Raw genomic sequence first — 20,167 nt, forward strand, 5'->3', positions numbered from 1 at the left:
GGAAGATGTTTGAAAGAGGTCAGCGTCCCTACTGCAGATGGTGGAGTTTTGATGGGTAATAAAAGAGTTTGGTGTTTGGATTCAGACAGAAAGGCTGTGACTTCAACTGTCTGCTCACTGAAAGGAAAAAAATCCTTTACATCTAGAATTTCATATTACTGTATTATTTTCTATTCAGAAATGATAGAAGGTTAAAACCTATTTATTTTCTATTCTTGACTTCGTTTTATTAGGTGAATGGAAATACAATTTTAGTGTTTTTCTTTGTTTTGACCTTTCTAAACTGAAGCCACATTTAATGCTCTCATTAAACTAAAAATAATATTTTGTTTGAAGATAACTTATATAAGTACCACTATATGCTCTGCTGAATTGCTATTGTGTAACTCCCTTTACTAATGGGCTTTACTGAACCACAACAAAGATACCAATGTTTCTTAGAGAAATAGTGCACTCACAGAAACATTATTTCCCTCTTTGTTTAGCAGTAGAAGAACACTAGTTATATGAAGATCAATCTACTTGCTCTTTCAACAGACTGTGCACTTAAAGTACAGACCTAAAAAGAGTAATTGGAATGCTCAGGTAATTGAATGACCTGATATGTTGAATAACCCTAGGTATTTTTAGTAGTTGTGCTAGTGGTGCCTACAATAACATTTTCATTCTAAACTATTATTTTTAGCTGTTTATAACTTTTACTCCTGGGGGAATTCTGCACCACTGCACAATGCAGAATTTGTGCAGAATTTCATGTTTCCCCCACAGAATTGGGGCTGCAAAACTGCTGGTTGCCACTAGGGGCCATTGGACTCTGCAGAGCCCAGCTCAGTGAGCGGAGCGCCCAGCCCAGCAGGGATGGAGGCTCTGCACGCTCTGGCCATCTAGCTTGATCCTCATTCTCCTTGGGACGTGAGAGATCCCGGGAGACCCAGCTCTGCCAGAGGGTGAGGAAGGGAAAGAAGCTAGGGGGAATAAAGGCTCTGGGGGTGCAGGTGTCTGGGCCAGGGGTGCCCCATGGCTGGGCTCTGGGGAGAGAGGGGTGCAAGTGTCTGGGCTGGGAGGTGCCCCGTGGATGGGTTCTGGGGGGAGGGATGTGTGAATGTCTGAGCTCTAAAGGGAGAAGGTGGGGGTGTCTGGGCTGGGGGGGGGATGCCCCATAGCTGGGCTCTGGGGAAGGAGTGTGTGGGTATCTGGGATGTGGGGGTGCCTGGTGACTGGGCTCTGGAGGGAGGGGAGTGCAGTTGTCTGGGCTCTGGGGGCCCCACACAGCCCCCTCCAGCATCCCCCAACTGGAACTGGGTTGTCATAGGGGTTTCTTTAACTCTACTCCTGGGAGAATCTTTTTGTTGTTGTTGTATGCATTGTTGACATACTTGTTGACAGGTATTTTGAAATAAACCACCAAAATAATTCAAACTGGAATGATTATATTGTGTTATTTTGACAAATAAAATATGCAGAATTTTGCAGAATTTTAAACTATTGTACACAGAATTTTTATTTTTTTGATGCAGAATTCCCCCAGGAGTAAACTTTACTCCTAAAAATGCCCCAGCACTCTGGTAACTTAGGCACTAACTAGATCGCCAGAGAAGCCCTGATTGAGGGGCAGAATACTTAATTACCCAATCAGACTGTGAACTGATGAGCTAAAGAGCTAATTATCCCATCAACAGAGAAGGTAGTTAAAGAGCCCAGAAAGGATATGCAATGGGAAGAAAGAAGGGCTAACAGAGCTCAGAGTAAGGTAAGTCTCTGGTTGGTGAGAACATGCCCTCTTCCTGGAGAAAGGGCTGAGGACTGAAGGTAGAAGTGCTGCAAGAGGATTGTGATGGTGGCTTGGTGATGTGAACTTAAATAAAAACCAGGGCTTTGGAGTTGTGCTCTGGCTCTGCTCCAGCTCCAGGCAAAAACCTGCAGCTCCACTGCTCTGCGCTCTAGTTCTGGGCTCCACTCCAAAGCCCTGAATAAAAACTCAGAGGTGTTGACAGTCAAGAAGCATCCAAGACCATTTGTGAGGAACTGCAGGACAGGAGAGGAGCCAGCCCTGTTACAATGACCTTTTGAGATTAAATTTCTTTCTTTTGTGAATGAATTTAGAACATGTTAAAAATGCTAAACTAACAATGCTTAGACGTGTTTAGCCATGGAATAGACACAGCATTGGCAGTAAAAGTGCATGGATTACCAAATACCCCAGCAATGTCTGAATGCTTCTTGGAACAAGAGGGTAGTTTAGCATTCAAGTATTCTTGACCTCTCTGCTGAGATCTGTGGTGGTACTCAAGATGGAGCCCCCTTAGTAATAAAAGAGAGAGCCTGTTCTGTTCTCTGTGAAAGCCCCTTTCATTTGGAAATACTCTTCCCCTCCAGTTCCCTTTACCTGAAATAGCTGAAATCTATTGGTGTGCAGGGCTTTTAGAAAGGGAGATGCTGGTGAAGGGTGGTGATTAAGGAGATATAGAAATTTCTTCTGCTTTTCTGAGCTGCATGGTTTAATTATTGCTATATTTTATTGGGACTGCTGCTTGTTCCTATTGTCAAAACCCAATGGCCCCCTCCCTCATGGGGTCCCCTGGGGAGGCAGATCAGCATTGTATGTTGCTAACGCTGCTGCAAGCATCGCAAGGCATTTTGGGAAGGCTCAAAGGTGTGAGTGTGGAGTGAAAGATTGCGAGAGGCCAAAAGGGGGAGGGAGGAAGAGAGCAGAGAACGGGTTAACTCGACACTTCAGCTAGCTCCATCTGAAGATAAGATGCTGGCCCTGGTCCAAGGTCATGGGCTTGACGAGAAATCTGCAGCTGCCCAGCCATGAGAAGAGGAGAACTAAGTTGAGCAGGGCTGCAGAGATTGTAGTGAGAACAGTGAGAGTGAATGAGACGGCGAAGGCCAATGGGGGGGAAAACAAAGTATCTGAAGCCGGTATGTTTTGGGAAAGTCGAGGAGGCCACAGCGAGCTGGTTTGGACTGGTACAAAGAATACCAGGAACAGAGGGCCCTGAACGAAAACACCCCCAAAAGAATCCAGGACTTAAACCCTCCCGAGAGCCAAAGCAAGTCGGAGATCACAGCGGACCTGGACGACCTGTTCACGGGACAAGAACTCCCATCCACCCTTCCCCCTCTTCTTACGTTACACCCAGGCTTGGCCAGCCTTGGGTCATGTGTGGGTGAGTATGAAAGTGAGTTAGGGCTGGGGCACTAACGCTTTCTTCCTTCCTCTGAGTGACGTTGGAGCATTCCCAGCACTCGCCACTGTTTTATTATTTTATTAATAAAACTTTAAAATTTAGTCACTTGGTGTGCTCCTCCATCTCCTCCCCTAAAGATCCTGCGGCCTCAGCTTGATCACCTGACGCCCCGGGCAGATTGGTAACATAAATCTGTCACACTATCTTTATATTTTTAGTAGTGTTAGCGATTTCTAGAGTATGAGATTATAGGTGCCCTTTCTGGTTCTTATAAGGCTCTAAAGAAATAAAATAAATATATCAATTAGTGACTTTTGTGATTTTAAAACTGGTTCACTGAGTACTATAGTGACACTGCCAAAATTTACATATGTCACTGAACAAAGATCTTTTAATGTTGCAGTGTCAAACTCAGTTGATGGGGGACCAAATTCAATTTTTAGTTATGGTTAGTGGGCTGAGATATAAACTTGAGTCTATATACTGCTTCAGTTCACAGTGAACTCCCACTAATGTTATCAGTGTGAGGCTTACACAAGGAGTAAGAGTAGAAAATGGTCTTTATGTATTTACTAAACTCTTAGTAAGAAGAAATATGATTAAGAGATACAAAATAATAAATGGTAGAGAAGTTAAATTGGGCATTTTTATCCAATCACGCTTGTAAGACAAGCATAAGGGAAAAAATTTAGAATATATATTTACACTAGGCATTCCCAAACCTGATTTGCGGCATGTTCAGGGTAAGCCCCTGGCAGGCCGTGAGAGGCTTTGAGACGCTTCCCGCAGCTCCCATTGGCTGAGAACGGCGAACCGCGGCCACTGGGAGCTGTGAGTGGCCACACCTGCAGACGCTCAGGTAAACAAAGCATCTCGTGGCCCGCCAGGGATTTACCATGAACAAGCCGCGAACCAAGTTTGGGAACCCCTGATTTACCCAAAGCACAACTAGTCAGTGGAACTCAGTGAAATCTGGTATTGAGGTTAAAAGCTTAGTAGGATTCAAAACTGAATTCAAAATTGAGAAAACTCACAGTTCTGTTAGCAGTGTTGTCAACTTCGCTATTTTAATTACAAGTCTCACAATATGTGGTGGTTTTTCCTAAAGTCCCAGATCCTGGAGTCATGAGATTCTCAGATTTTATTGAAAAACAAACACTCCCGCCACCCCAAGCTTTCTAGTCCTAATAGTTATGAAGAAACACTTGAAGACATAATACTTAAAGACTTGAAAATCCTTAAGGAAAAAAAAATATCTCAAAATGCCTTTTTTAAAAATCTCATGGTTTTTAAACCAATCTCATGGTTTTGGAGGTCAGATATATGATGTCTGAAAGATGGGGTTGGCAACACTTTGCATTAAGCAAGGATGTGGATGGGTGATCAGCTCATGAGGAGGCACCCCTTTCCCCAACCCAGGATCAGGCAACAGCAGCATTACCAGCCCTTGGGATTTCACCATGAGTCTCACAATATTTGTTTTCTTTAAATCCCCAGCTCCTGGATTCTGATTAGGTGAGATTCTCAGTTTCCCTTTAAAACAAGTACGTTTAAAACAAAGTTTTAAACAGTGCGGGGGCGGGGGTCAATCACTTACTTTTAAAACAAGTAAGTTTCTAGCCCTCGTGGTTGCTCAGATAAGCCTGAAAACGTGACCTGCCTGCACCTTGAGGGCTCAGCCGCCAAAAGGAAAACAAAAAAGAGCCCAAAATGCCCGTATTATTGAGTGAATGAATGAATGGACAGCACCTTAGTCCCTCTGCAGCCCTTCTGTCCCTGCACTGAAAACCCAAATCAGGATGAAAGCTTGGGCATAGTTAGTCCCAATTCCCCCCTTAAATCCTGCACACGCATCCACAGGCCTAAGTTCCCCTCACTCCTCACCCCGCTCCCTTGTGGGGTTAGCGGCAGGCACAGCACTGCCCAGCTCAGATACCGGGCTGCGGAAGGGTAGGGGCCTCATGGAAGCGTGAACAGCTTCACTTTCCGCTAATGCGCCTGTGCGGGCGTTCTGCGCATGCTCAGGGGAGCGAGCCGTAGTAGCAAAGCCTGCCCTGCTCGCTGGCTGGGATCTGCATCCGGGTGGCGGCTTGCGGCTGTGCCCATTGTCTGGGTTACCGGCCCGGACTCCGCCAGCGCGGGGCTCTGCGCTGAGGAGCCTGAGGGGTGGGAAGGGGACCGGCGCGTCTGCTGCCGCCGCCCGAGCCCGCCCTTCGCCTCCTTGTCCCGCCGCCGGCTTTAGTAAGTGACTGTCCCCGCCGCCTCCCCCGCCCCGCCTGCCCGGCCGCCCCGGGCTAGTGTTGGGCATCCCCTGGGCGAAGAGGCGTTAGCCTCTCGCACCTTCCCTCCCCACAGTGCGAGGCCTTGCCTACCCCCCGCACCTCCCAGGGGGAGGCATTAGCCTCCCCCCCGTAGCCTCTCCCTGACCCCCCTCCCGTGGCTGTCCTTATCCAGTGCTTATTAGTATCAACGAGCTATCATTGCTGAGGGGCGCTGGTCCTGGGGGCCGGGGATGCCCCAACAAAAGATGTATTAACCCCAAACCTTTATGCACCATGTCTCCCCTCCTTCACTGCACTTGTAGGACTATTTCAGATCCCTGGCTGGAGGTGGGTGCTATTGTATCTCATGCTGTGTGCTGACTGAGCTTTAAACTGTACATAGGCAGTTCCTGCTACCAGCGCCTGTATAATCGAAATGGTTTATGCTTAATGTAATGTTGATTTTCATTATCATCATCTAATAATGAAATTCTTTCGTTTCTACAGTGGATCGCAGTTCGAAGAGGAGACAAGTGAAGCCTTTGGCAGCTTCACTGCTGGAAGCTTTAGATTATGATAGCTCAGATGACAGTGATTTTAAGGTTGGAGATGCCTCAGGTAAACATTTCCCTTCAGCTCCCTAATTCAAAATGATTTTGTTTCCATTATTTTTATGAGAAATGATGGCTCTTGGTTTCTCAGCTCATATCTGGAATGGGAGAAGGAGTGGTATTGATAAATCAGTAGGTTACACATTGAAATTGTACATTGTGTTTCTGTATAGGATATAAACCTGTTGGAATGTTGGTACCTGAAGCCCAGTAATCTGATTGGTTAACTTGTAATCCTTATCTCTGTGAAATACCTAATGCCAGGTACAACTTTAAAAAGTATTTTTTTTTAAATAAAAATAGATTGCAAACTGATAATTAAGCATTAGTTGCTTTCAACTGAAGATCAAACAAGGACCAGCAGGAATAATAAGTATTTTCTGTGCACAAGTGTTCTAGTTGTTAGCCTAAATAAAAACTGGGAGCATATCTATACTACAGTCTATGTCAGGATAACTTATATTGCTCAGGGGTATGAACAAACCACCCTGCTGGGCGACATGAGTTACACTGACAAGTTCATGTGCACAGTGCTATGTTGGTGGAAGAGCTTCTGCTTCTCCTGACAACATAGTTTCTGCTGTTTGCAGAAGTGTTTTTTTTTTTTTTTTTTTTAATGCCGACAGGAGAGTTGTCTCCCGTTGGCATAGTGTCTCCCGTTGGCATAGTGTCTTCACCAGATGCGTTGTAGTGGTGCAGCTGCATCAGAACAGCTGCGCCACTGCAGCGCTGTATATGTAGATCTGGCTTTTGTCTAACAAAAAAAAGGAATGGAAATACCTATTATTTATAATGTTGGACTAACATATTCACGTTAGGCAGTCATTTTCTTCACAGCACCTCTTTGTTCTCAAAAGCAAGAGCTTATCTTTTCTGGTTGGCTTTTTTTTTTTTTTTTCCCCAGGCCTGGTCCCTGCCAAAAAGTAGAAAACTTGGGAGGAAAAAAAAAATCAATTTAGATTTGTTTATATTACAGTAGCACCAGAGGACTCAATCAAATCAGTGCTGGGACCTGTATGAACTCATAAGATAGTCCCTGTCTCAAAAGTTTTACAGTCTAAAGCCCTATTTCTGCAATCTAATCCATATGTGAAGATCCTTGTATCTGCATGGAATCTCTCTTTAAGCCTAAAATAAGCCCCAACACAATAACTGATGTAATAAATAAATGGAGGCTGCAGGTGGGAGGAAGAGGATAAAAGTGGCAGGACCATGTAGATAAATAGACTAGCTATATGCAGGTCATAGAATCATATATAGAAATAAAACAAGGGGGTTAAGGCCTAAAGGGAGCCCTATGACCACTTAGTCTGTCTGACCTCTTCAGTAACACAGGCCAAAGAACTTCACCTAGTAATTCTTGCATTAAGCTTAGTGACCTGTAATTTCTACCACATCTCTTGGTAAGCTGTCCTGTATTAATGAATTCAGTAATTCCTAATGGCTTCTTGTCCAACATAGGTGTTTAAACTGATACAGGATTGCAGGTATGCTCTATTTTTCCCCCTGGCCTCTCTTCCTCAACTTTAGTCTCAGTTTTAAAGATTCCCCTGGGGATTGCCTTCTTGTAGGAGAGAATTGCAGCAGCACCGGAATGAAACTGATCTGCATCTTGTTAATTTTCACTTTACACTTCTTTGGAATTAAGGGCTTTTCATCTTGCAGATGGAACTGCTCTAGAAGGAGTTGAGTGAAACTAATTATATTGTCAGTATCCAGTGGCAAGCTAGTCACTTTTATTCTGGTTCAATAGCATAGGTGGCATTATACTGGTGCAGTAGCAAAAGTGGGGTTCTTGGGAAAGGGAGTATGGGACACACAAGGGTAGTGTGAGGATCAAAATGTTCTAGGAGGTGACTGGGAAAGAGGTGTAGAGAGAGAAAATAATAAAAAATAGCAGTATATTGTATAACTTTCTCAGATTTAGTGAAAAAATAAATTCAGAAGTAAAAATTCCTACTTAAATTATTATTTTGTATTGGAACCTAAAGACTCCAGTTGGATTAAAGGTTCATTGAACTATGGATGTTGTGCAGTTATGGAGACTCAGTCTGGGCCGTGAATAGGTACAAATGTTTAAATCTCTACTCCAATCTAAGGAGTGCGAGTGGGAATTCCCTCAAGATGCAACATAGAAGCCAAGGCTGTTTGTGATCTCTGACAATAAAAGAAGTTTGCTTGTTCTAATCTTAAAATACTTTGACTTTTTTTGTGTTCAGATCATTCAAATAGCTTTGCTTTAAAACTTCAGAATTGGTATATATAACTTCAATTGGGAGTGTTTACTTTGTGAAATTTTGAAAAGAAAAAGTATTTGAATTAAAGTTCTGACCCTTTTGAAAGGAAAAGCTTGTCAGTTCTTCAATGGCTTCTATCCCTTTTGTGTTGATTTTTAGTACAATATAAATGTTTAGATTGCTTCCTGTGTTTCATACTAATTAGACAATAATTGTATGCTTGAAAGAGCAGATCTGTGCTGTTTTGAATGTGGTTGATATATGATTTTAAATTTAAGCTATGCTTGGCCTGGTTACTTTTTTGATGGAAGAACTGAACTACAAAGGACTCTGCAACATGTCCAAAGTTTGCCTCACAAATAATACCTTGATTGAAGAGTAGATTTCCCCCCCCCCTTTAGTTTACAACATTGTTGAATCTGCAATTCATAACACATGGGCAGATCCTTGTGTTCACGTGGAACCCTATTGAATTCCGTGGTGCTCCATGTGGATCCAGAGGTCTGTCTATGTATAGCAGGGATCGGCAACCTTTGGCATACAGCCCGCCAGGGTAAGCACCCTGGTTTGCCGCTCCAGGTCAATGGGGGATGTGGGAAGCGGCGGCCAGCACATCCCTCAGCCTATGCCGCTTCCCGCAGCCCCCATAGGCTTAGAACGGCGAACTGCGGCCAGTGGGAGCCACGATCGGCCGAACCTGCGGAATGCGGCAGGTAAACAAACTGGCCCGACCCGCCAGGGTGCTTACCCTGGTGGGCCGCATGCCAAAGGTTGCCAATCCCTGATGTACAGTATGTTGCAGGATCAGGGCCTATATCTCTTTAAGTCTAAGTACTCTTTGGATTTAGAATTCTATGGCTGAACTTCTTGTGTGGAATGGATTCCTTACAAATGTAGATAACCAAATGACTAAAAGTAAATGGAGAATAACCTTATTGTATTGTGCAATATGATTACATTTTCAAATAAATGCCAGTACGTGTGGCTTACTCACCCAAATACATGCATTGCTGCCTATTTAAGTCAGTGTTCAAATACACACACACACACACACACACAAACAGCTATTTCAAATTACTAAAATTTTTGGTAAAAATCTAAGAAGTTCCATAGGAAAAAAGTTAACTAAACATCAAATATGAGGATTTAAATGCACCGAGGTCAAGAAATTCAAAAGTTGGGTTCCCCTCAGTCAGCCACGTTGCATCTATGTGTGTGAAGTTCTAGATCTTAACAGGCTGCGTAGTAGTATGAGATGCTAAGATACTGCAAACCCTTAATTGTGCTCGTTGTCACACTGAACGCAATGGAAGTATGTGCTGTAGCAAGGGTTTGCAAGATTGGACTCAACTGTTCAAATAGGTATTTTAACTCCCAAATCTTCTGGATTCTGTTCCTCTGATGTTTTGTATGTGATAAGGGAACTTCCAAAATAAAAGAACAAATTACTTACCGGTTCCAGTGGTAACCCTAGTGTGGCCAAGGTTTCCATGGGTGTCAGACCCATTTTTATAACAGTGTCAGTTAATCCTGTTTTTAGGCTTTTCATCAAGTGTAACCAACACAATGGTAAAATGATGGAAGCATCTGATGTCTTATCTGCTTTAAGGATCCCACTGGTTTTAACATCCATTCAGCTGAACTGGTTTTGGAATTCATAAACTTCCCCAGTCTAGACATGACACTAGTTCTCAACCTTAGTGTTGCATTTGCATGGTTATTTTCAATGAAAAAAGTAACTTTCTTACACCTTCGCAGATACACTAAGGAGCACTACTTAGAAATAGTATGTCTTCACTACCCGCCTTCACTATGGCAGGTAGCAATCGATTTATCCGGGATCGATATATCGCGTCTCGTTAAGACGCGATATATCGATCCCCGAACGCGCTCATTGTCAACTCTGGAACTCCACCAGAGCGAGCGGCAGTAGCGCAGTCGACGGGGGAGCCACAGCCATCGATCCGGCGCCGTGTGGACCCCAGGTAATTCGATCCAAGATACTTCGACTTCAGCTATGCTATTCGATCGATTGGATCGATTTCCCTCTTTTTTTCCCCCCCCACCCCCTCCAGTGTAGACCAGCCCTTACTATCATTATAGTTAAAGTTGTATTTATTACTCATTTATTACAAATAATTTAAAGACTTATTCCTGGCTGAAGATTGGCATTACATGGTCTGTTTTGGAATAACTTTTAAAAAATAATTGGTTTGGTGCTTTTTTTTTTTTTTTTTTTTTTTTTTTAAGTTACAAGAGACAAAGAACATTCAAGTTTGATTTGGGATGCTTGCGTGTACCCCGTGATGCAAAGTTTCATGTCTTCAACTGAAGTTTTGCAATCCAACAGTGCACAATAAAGATCAGTGCTTTGAGAGTTTGCTTTGAAAAGCAGCTATAGTATACTCTTCTCTTTAACTTTAAATAGATGCATCCTAAGGATTCTTGATGCCTGGACTAGAGTATCTATTTGTTCCCTGTATAACTTGTGTATATAGCATCTTTTTAGCCTAGAGCTCTCAAAGCACTTTACAGCCCATGTGGATATGTAGTCACTTTTGAGGGATGGACTCTGCATCCATTTGCATCAGCATTGCTGCATAATAAGTGGGGTGAAGAACATTATAGTTTCAACGGAAAACATTAAAGTGAATTTTTAAGTAGGCAAGATGGATTTTGAAATATATGACAGCAGGGTTAAAGTGCTCAGACCTTTTTACTCTTTAACTTTTTTTTTTAATTTCCTTTTATGCCACAAGCTGCATGATGCTTTTCTTGCCTTTATTATTTATTAATAAACACCTGACATTATGCTATCACCCAAAGATCCCAATCAAAATTGGTACCTTATTCTGCTGGGCTCTGAACAGACATGAATAAAGAGAAAGCCACTGTGCTGGATGCTGGGTCACTTATTGAGTGCTGGCTCAGAGGTAAGAATGCCCACTTACTACATCATTAGTAACTGGGTTGTCCTTAGATGCTTTTCATCCTTTTGCTGACTAGACATGACACACTTCAGTTTACAGCATCTGACAGACTTACAATCTCCAGTTGTGTGTCTGCAGGCCAATCATTCACAACTCCTTTTTTTGTAGCCTTCTCAAATCCACACCTGCATTTGATAAAGTTGCTTAAATGCTTCACTCACAGGCATTGGAAGACAAAGTACTGCCTCTGATCAGTACAATCATATCTTAAACTCTTTTGTCTGGTGATCTTTGTCTTTGTATACATTACTCTCTCTCTTCTGGTATCAGCAGTGTTTTAATTGAAGTGTATGGCTCAGATCCTTAATATTTTAAAATGCTTAGTCAAACCTTCTTACAAGGCAAATAAGTGCATAAAATTATGGCTGCAAGTTAAATTGACATTAGATTCAGTCTAAAATCAAATGTTTGGAACATTACACACGATGCCAATTCTGTTCTTTTTTGGTATTTAAGATTGATTTAGCCACTATTATATTCAATATGCACAATTATGGTGTGTAGCTTTCCTGTTTATTTTCTGGCTATCAGATAATCTGCTAATAGAACATAAGTTATAAGGATTTTAAAGTTCCTTCTTTTTCATACATTGAAACTGGAGAAGAATTGTCTTATCCTATATGAAACCAGCAAAATGGCATGTTTTGTAACGATTATTCTTTAAGATATTTTAAAACTGTCCTTTTAAAAAAAGAAATGTACCTTTTTGTAATTAGGTGAAATGATTGAAATGGCCTACGGTATACTATAGTTTCTCCGAGATATTTGGTTTACATACTACTTTTTCCAGTTTTTGTGACTGGACTTGAGACTGAGTAGAGGTGGTTAGCTGACAGGGAACATGGAAACAGGGACAGGTTGCAAGAATGAAGGGTTGGAAAGAGCTAGAAAAGCTCCATTAGGCTTTCAGACAAAAAACCCTTTTTTTTCTGATAGTGCTATGTTGACCATTGCTGTATAAATAATGTATTTTTTGCAAATTTAAATAATATTTGACAAATTGTACAGAGAAAAGAGTTTAAAAAATGTATCCCATTACTTGTATGTATTTTTTTTGGGCAGTCAGATGGTTTGCTGTTCAACTATGAGCCTTTACTTCTTAAAGGTCAAAATTAGTCGTGGAGCAATTATTTTAAGCAGTTGTATTACAAGTTTAATTTTTAGAAAAAGCTTTAATCATAGCATATTTAGAATTAAAAAAAAAACTATAAAAGGACAAGACTCTACTTCCTAGTGCAGTTATATCTACATTTATCTAAGATTAACATTTTGACTGTGACTTTCTTGCAATAATGTTGATAAAGTGATTTTCATAATCAAATGCAGGCACAGTTTAGTACAGCCTTGGCCCTGGGACTTGACCAGCTTAAGCATACTTAACTTAAAAAAATTGCTTTTGTGACACTGGGGCTTTGTGATACTGTATTAGTAGATAGTTTCTTTTGTTTTCCCCTAGTCATGGAGGCTGTTGTCTCCTTAAGGGAAGGACTCAGGATATCTGAAGTTGTACATGGTGGTCATGGCCCTACCACATGTTCAATTCAGGACACTTGCTGCGTACTCTGCATGCTCAAATTTGGATTCTGGAAAGACTTTTCTTTGAGCTTAATTTAAGCATGTGAATAAGTCTTGGCAGGATCAAGAGCGAGGAAAGATCAATTAAAGGAACTCTCCAAAATGGTGCCAGGCACTCTTCTCCTGTTATCGTGAGCCTACTTTGCTGGCTTACCATAAGTCTTTTACTCTTAAAAGTAAAATGTGTTAACTTCTAAATTAATTAACATTTATTGTAAGAAATGGGTCCTATACGAAATTTAGCACCTGGTGTCACTCTTTAGGGCTTAGCTACATGGTGTGTGTATGGGGCTCTCTGCATCCTGTCTTCACCATACAGAACCATGCTAGTTCCACTGTCTATTGGGCTGTATATGGCTATGAAGGTGTGTGCAGGGATTGCTCTTTGGTAACTAATAAAATTCATTAGTTGCTATTACTGGTAAGTAAGATGATTAAGGGCAGAGGCATTTTTTAATATTTTTTTTTTAGGTGCCAGTAAAGCAGTTCTCTACAATGTGTGGCTCAAAAGATACATGATGAGGTTATTTATTTTATTTATTGGCACTTGTTGGAGGTGACCGGTACAATTTGGTGGTAGATTTGGAAAATCTCAATCCTTACTTCATTGAAGCCTTTGCCTCGTTGAGGGCATGTATCATGCAGAACAGAACTTTCTACTGTTTTCTAGTAAATTGCTCCAAATAAGATAATTTATTCTTCATTTCTCTTAACTTAAAATAAATATTTAAAATGAAAACTAGTAAAAGAATGTTGGTTACTAAGAGAAACACTCAAGTCAGGAAGTGTCCATGCATCTTTCAACCTTTTTGTGCAAATGCATCATAATAATCTTTAATTACATTTTTACATGCTCTCCTTTTTTCCCAACAGAACTCCAACCTCACTTATTTGCATACTGAATAGAGAACCTCTGCCTTATCCATTGTGCAAATTGGACTAGTGTAGTAAATGAGACAAGGGATTAGTAACTGAAGAATGATAATGGGGTGACACCCAGTTCAGACTTGCCCATTGTCCAAACTATGGAGTGAATGAGGCATAGGTCTTGTAGGGTAAAGATAGTAAGTGATGGTGAAATTAAAAATTCTTACTATGCATATATACCAGGTGGCAGAGTTAAGTTTGTATGAGCAAACTCAACTTTGGCACTTCTTGACTTTTGAATGCTTAATTTTGTAACCTTAATAATCTTTAAATGGCATGATTGGTATTGAGTATCTATTTTATTTTGAGCTTTCATTTTCAAGGTTTAGGAAATAACTACTAAGATTTTAAAACAAGTGCAATTATTCATGCTTTATAATATCAAATGGCGACTATATCTATCCCATACTGCTGCCTATTGGTAATATGAGATGAGATTCAAAGGGGAATTTAACAGGTGTTGTTTAATATATCTTAACTTTTTTTCCCCCCCATTTCAAAATGCACTCATTCAACAGATTCTGAGTAGTACTACTTGCAGTAGCGATATTTGGACACCAACTGCAACGTAGGTTGGATGCCTAATAAGGGAGGAACATGCATCATTCTGTAATTTTAACAACTTGTTACTTCAACAGCTTTTGGGTTTTTTGGGTACATTTGTGTTGGAACACATTTTTTAAATTTTCATATGCTCAACAGATTCTGAAGGAAGTGGTCGTGGGAGTGAAGATGCATCAAAGGACAGTGGTGAAGGTTCCTGTAGTGAATCAGAAGAAAATGTCTTGGAGGAAGAATTGGCAGAAGTGAAAGTAGAGGAAGAACAGCAACCGAAAACTTCTGCTGGAGAAACGATGCTTACAACAGAGAAAGAGGTGATTAAGACTGAAAAAAAAGAACAGGAGGAAGATGATGAGAAGCCAAAAAAGAAAAAAGAAAAGGAGAAAGAAAAAGCAACTGAATCTGATGCTGCTGCTGATGAGCAAACAAATGAACCAAAAAAGTGGAATTTGCGTAGGAACCGACCTCTGCTGGATTTTGTATCGATGGAAGAACTAAATGAAATGGATGATTATGACAGCGAGGATGACAACGACTGGCGACCTACTGCTGGGAAGAAGAAGGGAAAAACTGCATTGCGGAAAGAGGGAAGTGATGGAGATAATGAGGAGGATGAAGACGATGGAAGTGGTAGCGATGAGGATGACAATGATGAGGAAGGCAATGAGGATAACAGCAGCACTGCTAGTGATGGTGGATCCAAGAAAAAGAAAAATAAAGTTCTTAGCAGGAATAGTGCTGATGATGAGGAGCTGACAAATGATAGCCTGGCTCTTTCACAAAGCAAGAGTAATGAGGTAGAGCAACCAACTTTCTATAATATGTCTGTTGAAAAATGGAAAGTAGTCTGCAGTGCTATTCTTTTTAAATTACTCATTGAAGTTAAACTGATTGACTGGAATCCTATTTACAGTGAGGTGGTTTTTTTTAATAATTAAAAAAATTCCATAACTAAATGGGTACGGCAGGTGAAATAAATTTGTTTGGGCCATAAAGGCCAATCAACACCCATTTAAATCAATGGGAGTCTTTCCATCGGCTTCAATGGCCTTTGGATCAGCTTCATAGCAAGTAGGTCCATAATGCGAACTAACTTCTGCTAATGAACAGTTTAGTTCTGTTATAGCGTGTATCTTATTAAACAGAAACCAATGCTAAAGTCGTGTAATAGCTTTGACATGTCCTAACAAATGCCCCCCCCCCAAAGCAAATATTCTTGATCCAGTTCCTCATTGCAACAAACATCATAGAAAACAAAAATTACATTCACTGTTCAAGAATTCTTAATAGAGGAACATGTACTCTGATGTGGGCTTAGCTAGAATGAATGTTATATTTCTCTAGCAAGCTGTTTATAGTTTTAGTGTATGTTCTAATTTTTTTAAAACACCAAACACTACCATGGGTAAGAATTAATTGCATTGAATACATTGTGATTGCAGAATGCAAATGTTATGTATTAAGTTTCTGATATTGCAGTCTTTTACCACACACAATTCCTATCCCCTTAAACAGGGTGGTAGTGCTATATTGGGTTGTTAAGATTGTTGACTTAATACATCATAGTTGCAAAATTAAAAAAATCACTGTAAAGACTATTGTTTTTAACTTTTTACAGGTAATTATACTGTTGATACAATAGGGTTTAACTTCTGGATAAATTATAGTCATACAGGATTACTTAGAAGGTTTTTTTCATTTAAAGAGTCTTTTCTGATGAGTTATGTGTGATGATTTTACTATTAACACTCCAAATTGGGTTGAGCAAGGTTTAGTATTTTGGAATGTTGAAGAACCAAATGTCTTTCTGTGTTGTACTTTCATGAGAGACTTACTTGTAGATACTTTATGGATTTAGTCACTAACATTGGTTATCACTTGTGCATCTTATTAACGCTAGTAGTTGTGACTAAAAAGATAACTTGAGAATATGCATGTACTGTTTTTAACATTAAACCAGTACACTTGTTTACATTTGGAAATTTGCGACACTGTGTGCATTATACGCTTATTGTTGTGACCCTACACGGAATGGTTAGATTTGATAGGGTTAGGGTCTAAAGTACTTCTTAGATGAATGTGTCATTTTGAACCTCATGCCAGGTTTGCCCTCTTGCCAGGTAGGTACAATACAGTAGGTACAATACAGACAGTGATACTGCAGGCCTATTTTACCTGATCTTTAGGGATCTCTTAAGGGGAGAGTAGCCCACTCTGTCCCTTTTCCTTTATATCATTTTATAATTTTAAACTACCACTATACACTTATCCATGCCTTCTAGCTGAGGCTCTCAAAGCACTTCACAGATATTAATGGACTAATCTTCACAAAACATCTGAGGTAGGTTAGTGTTGTTACAGTATAATCCCATATTACAGATGGGGAAACTGAAGGACCGAGAAATTAAGGTCTTGTTCCTTAACGTGTCTTCAGCTCCCACTGATATCAATGGTAATTGAGGGTGTTTAGCACCTTGCCAGATTGATTCTTAAGTGACTTTCCCACAGTCTTTGCCAGAGTCAGAATTTAAAATTCAGATCTCCTAGCTTCAAATCTTGGGCATTAATAATAAGACCATCTTTCCTACCTTTCAAAACGAACTGTCACAACTGATTAAAAATTATCCTAACAATGCACATTAAGAACTATCTGAATTTTTTGATTAAGCTGTTTTTAGATTTTGTTTTCCTTCAATACAGAGTAAGGTAATTGGATCTCTTAAAAAATTAAAGTCCATTAAGCCAATTTTCACTTTTAATCTAATTTTAACTTCTAGGTTAACAGAATACATGTCCAATTTCACTTTATGGGATTTGAAACAACAAGGTTTCAAAAGTGCTGCTGGCAGCGCCAGTATAATAATTTTTCACATTTAGTAAAAATAGTTCCTTTTAGAGTCCAGTAGAATCTCATTACAATGCAGAAGCTGAAGTCCTAGTAATGCAGCTGTTACTTTGCTTGATGTATGAAAGGACAGAGTATTTAAGCAACTAACTTTGTGTAGGCAACTAATATTGAGGCCTTTAATAAGGTTTTGGTTCTTATCACTTTCAAGTCTTTTTGCTGTTAATTTTTTTTACCCTTTCATTTTGCAAAGATAGAATTCAAGGACAGACCATGTTATACTTGAACCTGTGTTGTAATGCATTACCTTTATAGTGTTCCGCTGTATTAAGTGTAGGCAGACAAGCCTACTTTGTCGCAACTTGTGTCAAGCATCATTAATAGATAAATGATGCTCTTCAATTTTATAATTGCTATTGCTTTAAGGAGTTCTTTTCTTCCCCGGTGAGGCCCTTTGCAATTCCCATTAAAGTTATTAGGAGGTACATGTGCATAGGTTGTGAAACTTAATACTTCCTACAAAAGCTGTTAATAGTGGGCTTTGTATGGGGAATTAAGTGGTGATGGGAATGAAATCCGCCCCTTTACCTTGCAGGTGTAGGGTTTAGCTGGAACAACAGTTCTTGACCCCACATGAGGGTTCCTGGCCACTACATGCAGCATACCACGGATTCAGTGTCCCCTCACAAAACCTAATCTTGATGCTGAATTTGATATCCTTGCAGCATTGGCTTAGCCCTCTACCTTCTGTCTGTTTCTCATACATATTTTCTTCATATAAATGTTATATCAGTGTTGTTTTCACAGTACAGTTTTAGTTTTATTCAGTTGGATAAAATGTCACAAGTTTTATAAGTTTGCTTTTAGCAAGAAAAATGTCAGTGTTTATAGAACTAGAAATCAGACCAAAATTTTAGACTTTCCTCAATGAAGCCAAGCAAAGAATCTGAGCATGTGGTGGTGATTGAAAATTCTGGCTTTCTGTAAAGTCCTTAGAACTTTAAGGACCTCTCTGCTACAAGTCTAACTGTGCCGGTGCATAGTTAATCTGCCATAATTAGGAGGTATTGCTAACACATTTTTGTGTTTGTACAGTGAATGGAAAGTTACCTAAATCATGTTTATAGGCAATTATACATTTTTTTTTTAAATGTTTGATGTAAATATATAGCTTGTGCCAGATTAACAGCTCTGGAACCAGGAATCTTCTGTAAAGAGAAAAGGTAGTAGCAGCAGTACAAACTTTCCCACAGTGCTCCACCAATGTGCCTCATTCCTGAACTTCAGTGCCCAAATTTTGGGGTTGGAAGATCACTTATTCTCTGTGCCCTGTTCCTTGGCCTGTCAGATCAAGATGCCAGTTGTACTGTGTAATGGAAGCAGATTGAGATCTACAAACATATTTTATGTTGGCCACTGAACAACCATCATAAAGCAACTGGGGGTGGATTCAGACTGGTAACCAAGAAGTGACAAGTTTTGTGTTATTGATCTATACATACAAGAGCTCTGTATTGATCTCCTGAGATTATGTAGACTGTTCTAATTTTCTTTAAACTTCAGAAAAATAGAACAACCTAGTCAACAGTTTCTTCATGTGATGTTGGCAAACACACCATAGTAAATTACATTTTATTCCTAGTTCTAGTGCGCCATATTAGATTTTATATATAATCTAGGTACATCTTTTGCTTACTGTAGAAATGATGGTTTTACATACCATATTGAAAATGTATCTCCTTGAGCTTTTGGAAAATTCCTTAAAATGTTGAGGACCTAGATATATTACTCAGACTTTGAAATCCTCAGTTTGGTATTGGCCTCACTTTTCTCAGTGTTTGAGTACTAGACATTTTAAAACAATTTTATACTAATTATACAGCTTGCATTATCTTTTGCAGCAAGGATTATTAATGTGCATTTAGCATATTGTAATGAAAAGTTAACTGGAACAGTTATTGTGTTATGTTAATTCGTCTCACTCAAAAGTTTATGCTGAATCATAAATCCGCCTCCCCCACCTGCCCCCAGGCTGTCATTAGTCTGTTACCACTGCATTGTAACTATTACCTGTAGTCCTGAATATGGCAACTAGAAACTTGTTTTTGTTTTTAGGAAAATTTGGGAAGAGAAAATATCACAAGACCCACATCATCTGGAAACTAATTGCTTTTGCATCTGGGAAATGTTTACTACTTATGATATTCTCTGTCTAGTACTGTATTGCTTTTAATTATGAGCAAAGTGATCAATCAATGAACGATGCAAGTATGGCAAAATACTTTTTGTATCTTCAGAGCTACTTGGGCATCAGATTTATTTTCTAAGGAAATGGTTCTCAAACTGTTGTCCATGAGCCACAGGTAATCTGTGGAGTTTTCCGTGTCAGTCCTGGATTGCCAACCTATGCTCTGAAACTATTACAAATGCTTCTTTAATTAATCAGTAGTGATGGTTTTATTACTAGTGCGTCCGATGCCTCACCTCTCCATACGTTAAGACTTTATTGGTGAAGCCACTCTAAGTTCCATGTTCTACTCTTTTTTTTTATAAAAATGGAGGTGGGAGTCGGGGGTGCAGTGTGCTAATACAGTACAGAGACACAATTTTACAGTCCAGAAACATATTAATCAATTTAAGGATAACCTTAAATCCATTCTAAATAGTATTCATTTAAATACCTTGAAAGGTTGAAAATACCCCAAACTTATCCATCACTGTTTTATATCTTAATCATATAAACTGCTCCATGTTTTCATGAGAGAATTGCTAATTGAATTATATAAAATGGTATAAATTAGTAATATTTCACTTCATATAGTGTTTTTCACTGTGAGGAAATCTAAAGTACTTTATAAGCTACATATGTGATCCTGCAAACCCTCACTCATGTTAGTAGTGAGAAGATGAGAAATTATTACCCATTTAATGAATCATATGTAAAATCAGCAGTATACTTTTTTAAC

At 39.8% G+C, this 20,167-nt stretch overlaps 1 protein-coding gene across 16 annotated transcripts in view; it reads left to right on the forward strand.

Moving 5' to 3' along the window:
• The first annotated feature begins 2,831 nt into the window (after positions 1–2,831).
• The window catches only part of PHF14 (PHD finger protein 14), a 267,127-nt gene continuing 249,791 nt past the window's right edge, over positions 2,832–20,167 (forward strand). For 13 of the 16 annotated variants that reach the window (XR_010598263.1, XR_010598264.1, XR_010598267.1 and 10 more), the window contains exons 1-3: positions 5,261–5,435; positions 5,963–6,073; positions 14,498–15,153. Coding sequence is in view for 11 of the 16 variants with exons in the window: in XM_065583155.1 (XP_065439227.1) it covers position 5,435; positions 5,963–6,073; positions 14,498–15,153 (768 nt within the window). In the remaining 5 variants the exon portion in view is untranslated. Of the gene's footprint in view, positions 3,174–5,251; positions 5,436–5,962; positions 6,074–14,497; positions 15,154–20,167 lie in introns of those variants that run through there. The other 3 variants (XR_010598265.1, XR_010598266.1, XM_065583162.1) reach the window with 2 other exon arrangements.

Source organism: Chrysemys picta, chromosome 2 (genome assembly GCF_011386835.1).
Source record: "Chrysemys picta bellii isolate R12L10 chromosome 2, ASM1138683v2, whole genome shotgun sequence".
Lineage (NCBI taxonomy): Eukaryota > Metazoa > Chordata > Testudines > Emydidae > Chrysemys > Chrysemys picta.